The sequence below is a fragment of the Chenopodium album genome, chromosome 8 (genome assembly GCF_948465745.1).
Source record: "Chenopodium album chromosome 8, dcCheAlbu1.1, whole genome shotgun sequence".
Lineage (NCBI taxonomy): Eukaryota > Viridiplantae > Streptophyta > Magnoliopsida > Caryophyllales > Amaranthaceae > Chenopodium > Chenopodium album.
In genome coordinates this window covers 76,369,545-76,375,574 of record NC_137841.1, presented here as the reverse complement: position 1 = coordinate 76,375,574, position 6,030 = coordinate 76,369,545, and the positions used below count along the sequence as shown (strand labels likewise).

General features: G+C 31.9%; 1 protein-coding gene across 1 annotated transcript; it reads left to right on the top strand.

Annotated features, from left to right (window-relative positions):
- Positions 1–393: 393 nt before the first annotated feature.
- On the top strand, positions 394–2,750 carry LOC145555529 (putative polygalacturonase At3g15720). Its single transcript, XM_081617265.1, has 8 exons — positions 394–474; positions 813–947; positions 1,036–1,182; positions 1,475–1,682; positions 1,783–1,864; positions 2,019–2,127; positions 2,251–2,367; positions 2,520–2,750. The coding sequence occupies exons 1-8, from the start codon at positions 394–396 to the stop codon at positions 2,748–2,750; spliced, it is 1,110 nt and encodes a 369-aa protein (XP_081473391.1).
- The last annotated feature ends 3,280 nt before the right edge of the window (positions 2,751–6,030 follow it).

The following is a 6,030-nucleotide window of genomic DNA, read 5'->3' as shown; positions in this document are numbered from 1 at the left end:
ACCAAACCTCAGCACCACCATGCAAACTACCATCCTTAAGCCAAAGACCCACCCTCATGAGCAGAATATCCTTCTGAATAACATGTCAATAAATTTCATCAATAAGCTAGTACCCACACAAATATTAATCCGAATTTACAGCCAAAAGTGCTACGTATCAAAGCTAAAACTTATAATATAATCAAGTTTAATTTTTTTGAGAACAGACTAGTTTTTAATACACAATTTAAAGGCACTCTAAAACAAAATTGTTTAATTATGCAAAAATATATATATATATATATATAATTGAACTCATCCCCAAATTAAAACTTGGGCATAAACCAAAAAGGAGAGCTTAATTTAGAATAATTTTCATGACTTTTATAAACGGTTTCAAACGCCTGATTTGTTATGTCGAAAAGTACATTGTCGAATAATATTAGCGTGCTAGATTATGGAGCCGTTGGCGATGGCCTAAAAGACGATAGTCTCGTAACTTCTTTATTCCAATCTTCTATTCATTTTGACATTTACATTATAAATCCGGAATCAAATTTATTTGAAAATATACGATTATATTATTTTTGGTTGATTTCTAATTTTCACTTTATTTTTTAATATTATTTCCTCAATTTTACGTAAGTTCTCCATAATTATAACACTTTTTTTATAACACTTGACTAATGAAATTGGTCTAACATGATCTTGAGTATCGTTGTACTTTTTTTATTTTTACTTTGATCACATGAATAATAAAAAAGTAAAAATGAAAAATAGGTAATAATCAAGATACATGAGTTATTAATAAGGTGTATGTTCGAATTTTGAAGGCATTTTCAAAAGCATGGGAAGCTGTATGTGCTATTACAGGGGAAACTCCAACCCTTACAATACCGGATGGACCATTCTTATTAACTCCAGTTTCTTTCCAAGGTCCTTGCAATGCAAGCAGCATTCATGTTCAGGTCTTATTATATGTTGTTCATATTAAATCACTCTAAGTTCATACATGTTATAGCTAATTAAGTACTTATCATCCTTAATTAATGACAGATCCAAGGAAAACTCGTGGCACCCGAAAATCCTAAAACTTGGAAGAATTGTACAGATAACACTTGGATAAGATTTTCAGGCATTGACAACCTCATTTTAGATGGATCAGGAGAGATCAATGGCAAAGGCGCGAATTGGTGGCACAGTGCTAACCTTTCCTTTGGTGATAATAATTTTGACACCAATTCTACTGTATGTTCAATATGACTAGTACTACTATTTAATGTCATAGTTCATGTACAATTCGTTAATCCCATACGTACATTCACTAACTAAAATTATCACTATACAGAGCAATGCGTGTACACGTCCCAAGGTAATTCGATTTAATAAAATGTACTACAGAGTAGTATATATATATAAGTTTATATGTGTGTATGCACGCGCGCATTTAGCCTAGCTTTGATTTTTAAAGTCTTTATGTTAACAAAATTTACAGGCTCTACAATTGTTAAGTTGCAATGGTCTTCAATTAAAAGACCTATCACATGTAGACAGTCCCAATGGACATATATCAATTGTTAGTTGCAACAATGCAACTATCTCAAATCTTCATATAGTAGCTCCGGAAAACAGCCCCAACACAGATGGAATCGATATTAGTTCCTCGACTCAAGTTCAGATAAGCGATTCCATTATCGAAACAGGTGTGTTTAGTCTTTATAAGTCATGATTTTCATGTATTACAAACTCATTATCGATTTTAATGTTACTAACACGTCGAATTCATTTGAATCATATGAGTAGGTGATGATTGTATAGCAATCGGATCAGGAACATCACAGCTTAACATAACAGGAATAACTTGTGGACCAGGCCACGGTATAAGGTTCGTTGTCAATCTTAGTACATTTTTAATTTGCTCGAATTCTAAGTCTGGATTATATATATATATATATATATATATATATATATATATATATATATATATATAAGCTAAGAGGCACACGTACATATATTGCCGTGTCTTTTTGTACATGTAGTGTTGGAAGCTTGGGAAGAGATGGAGAAACGGCTCAAGTAGAACAAATTCATGTAAGAAATTGCACTTTTAATGGAAGCACAAACGACGCTAGGATCAAAACATGGCAGGTTAATTAACAGGACAATCTACACAAGAAAATTCGATTAATTCATTTCCAATTGAATGCCACTTTCTTAAGATGTTCTTATACTGTAACTAATGCAGTTTTATTTTAATTTTTTGTTACATAGGGTGGATCAGGTTATGCAAGAAACATCACTTTTGAAGATATTCCTCTGATAAACGTAGAAAATCCAATTATTATTGACCAATATTACTGCAATCCTGGTCAAACTTGTGCAGCTCAGGTAAATATAGTTTAAGTTGATAAAAAAAAACTCGAGGTTGATCGAATAAGCCTCTTATATATACACCTAAGAAAGTTGTACAATTGAGTAACTTCTTTGTTGTCTTTCTTCATGTCTTATGCTCATAACACCGCGACATGACCATACTAAAGAAGTCAGCGGTGGCGATTGAAGGCATTACCTATAAAGGCTTCCAAGGAACATCAGCAAGCGCGGCAGCAACTAGTCTAAATTGTAGCAGCACGGTTGCTTGTACCGGCATCACCATGGAGTCCATCAATATTACTGCTTCGAATCCTTCGGATAAGGCCTTTGGCGTTTGCATAAACGCTGAAGGGACAGAAGATCTAGTTGTACCTCAAGTACCTTGTTTTGTTGTCTAGATCAATTAATTGTACCCCATGAAAATTTTCAATTAAACACTGTTTTCAATTGTAACAATCACACTGTTTTCAAATTTTTGTGACTAACAATTTTATGATTATTTTTAACAAAAACTAGTAAAACTATATTATATACTTAAATTGATACATTAAATACTCTATGAATTATTATACAAATGCTTAGAAGTTAGAATAACAAAATTATCTATGAAATTGAGGCTTATAACATAGAGATTTACAACTATACGGATGTTTGGAACAATAAATTTAATTTTAATGTTTAATTTTGTAAAAAAACAAGTAAAAAGTAGGGTTTATACCTTTTTTCACTCCAAAATATGAACTGAAACACTTATAATTTCAATTTTCGGAGATCTTTTGGTAATTATAAGATTATTCCAAGGATTGAGCAATTTCGTTTGTAGTATCGGACATTTTTGTTGATAATTAATATTCTCGATATCGATTATACTGTATATACTTTCCACGGTTCCACCTATTTATTTAAAATTTTGTATACGTTAAATTAAAGTTTCTTATGAATTTAAATGGAAAACTTAATTTGGTGTAAATTTTTTTCTTGAGCACGTATGCTAATGTAAAACTTTGACTCAAAATATCTTTAATAGTATAAATTATAACAATTGAATATTATTAAATTTTCTTTGAGACGATTATAACAAGTGAATTAGATAAATTTTGCAAAGAGTCAAAACATTTCATTTACTTAAAAAAAATGCTAAGGGGTCTCGAACCCATGACTTCTCATCCCAACACAATTCACCTGACAGCTCCTCACCACTAAAGCAACGCTGAAGGCAATAGTACTCAATACGGATTATATTCTTTATATAAACACCAAAAAACAAATAAAAGCTTCTTCTGTTTATAGTACTTAAACCATCGCTAATTTAGTCTTCATTACTTCGTATATTGATCATTGAATCATACGAGTTTCCTCTGTTCTACAACTTCTATAAATAAAAGCTTTCATTACATCAGCACATCTCCTTCACTTCGCATCAAAAACACATCTCCTTCACTTCGCATCAAAAACACATCTCCTTCACTTCGCATCAAAAACACATCTCCTTCACTTGCATTGACTTCTTCCAACAAAAAAAATGGAGCACATTCTCATTTCTTTTGTGAACTCAACTTTCAGTTACGAAAGAAGCAGAAGTGACAAGAACCACTTTTGCTTTACATGCCGATAACGGAAACAGAGGCTAAAGGATTCCACGAAGATCACAAGGTACTGAGGGTCCATCAAATCAGAAAGAACTGGGGGTTTACGTACAAAACAATTGAGATGAGAAATTTAGATGATGTATTCGATGATGCCGGTATACAAGTACATGAGTACGGCAATTCTTTCAGTGTCTGTTATATCAGACCGAGGTCCCTGCATTCCTCCATCAATCATGGCGAATGTCATAAATGTGGTAATTACATCAACCCGGATTATTTTTACTGTTCTATGATGTGTAAGCTTAAAGCATTAATTGATAATGGCGGAATTGATGCTGCGGCGAAGGAGACGAAGATGGTTTTGGCGGAGAAGACGTACAAGAACCCCTCGGTGGTAGCGGCGGAGATGGAGGCCAAGAAAGTGACAGCGACAGCGGAGATGCCGAAGGCCAACAAAGTGGTACAGAGGAGAAGGCGGTGACGAGCTTAAACTAGCTGGTTGAATTTCTGGGTTTTAAGTCAGCATAAACATCATCTTTTTTCTTCGAAGTTCTGTTTTTACCCTGTTTTTCATGGTAAAATTTTGTTGACATTTGCAGTTAGTATTGAAATTTAATTGACTAGTGTTCTGAGCTAGTTTGTGTTGTTAGAGTTAAGAGACAGCGTTGATTTAGTCCAGTATATATTTGATCATCTTTGTTTAGGAGTGTTAAATTTCAGTATATATTAAGACTGATGTAGTAGTTAAATGTTGGATTCACAATTAATGAAATAATATAGATTTTATATCTTATTTTAGATTTCTTCATGTTACTGCAGTACTACATCAATCAATTTCTTCCAATTTTCTTGCGTAGTTTGTGTTTTTTTCTGAATCGATTCATTAAGCATTTTATTGTACGTGATAGTGTTAGTGTTGAATTATAATTTACGTTTATGAATAATGTTGATGATTTTGCCCAAAAGTTATTGAGTAATTTGGGTAATTCATCAATTGGAAAATCTGGGTTTGATCATTTGAATACCCTGTTTTATGTTTCGGCAACAAGTATCATATATATTAAGATGGAATAGACTCAAACAAGTAATAAGAAATCACTACATTTTTGAAACAAAGATAGATAAAAGTTAGATTTGGAGGAGCATGAACGAGATCTTTTTTCTTGACAAGTTCTGTTTTTATCCCTGTTTTTCATGGTAAAATTTTATTGACATTTGCAGTTAGTATTGAAATTTAATTGACTTGTGTTCTTAACTAGTTTGTGTTGTTAGAGTTAAGAGACAGCGTTGATTTAGTCCAGTGAGGATAGATTAATTCCTTCTTATGAATAAATGTAGGTTGTTTTGGTGTAAGACTCATTTAGTTGTGTGTTTTTCTGACTCACAATTATTAGTTTCTTGTAAATCAGAGATTCTTATATAGTAGTGCAATCATTTCTTATTATTGAATTCAATTTCTTTGTGTAATTTTGTCTAAGTTGTTCGATTAACTACCATTTCTATAAAATAGTCACATTAGTGTATGTTACAGTATAGATGTACTTGTATAATGAAAGTTTATTCAGTAATCTTGATTAATTTCTTGAGCAAATCTATAGGTTATATATATTATTATAGGTTATATTATATTATTATAGTTTATATATATTGTATGAATGCTTTGCGTGAAGCAAAATTTGATATTGCTAAACTGCTATATGATTCAATTGATTCATAGTCGGTGCATATCATTATACGAAGTGAACAAATTAAACGAAATCGATCAATCGTCTTTCTCTGTTCTTGATTGGAAAATGATTACTTTCTTTCATTGGGAAATCGAAATCTCATGACTTGTAGTATTTGAGAAATATCATGTTTGATGAATAATCAGATGAATTTTGATGAAAGAATTAGATGAAAACATGTACACAAGTTCAAGACAATCAAAACATAGTATATATATAAACAATGTAAAAGTCAAAACATGTTAACTAAGCTCGAAAAAATAAATAAATAAATAAATAAAATAGAGGTGTATTACATGCGTTCACCTGATAATCGTGGACCCTTATTGGTAAAGCTTAGACTGGTGATGCATATCTGGAAG

Coding starts and splice junctions, on each gene's coding strand:
- LOC145555529 (XM_081617265.1), top strand. CDS start 394: ATGTCGAAAAGTACATTGTCGAATAATATTAGCGTGCTAGATTATGGA. Junction 1,183..1,474: donor GCGCGAATTGGTGGCACAGT/GCTAACCTTTCC, acceptor CAAAATTTACAG/GCTCTACAATTGTTAAGTTG. Junction 2,368..2,519: donor GTCAAACTTGTGCAGCTCAG/GTAAATATAGTT, acceptor ACCATACTAAAG/AAGTCAGCGGTGGCGATTGA.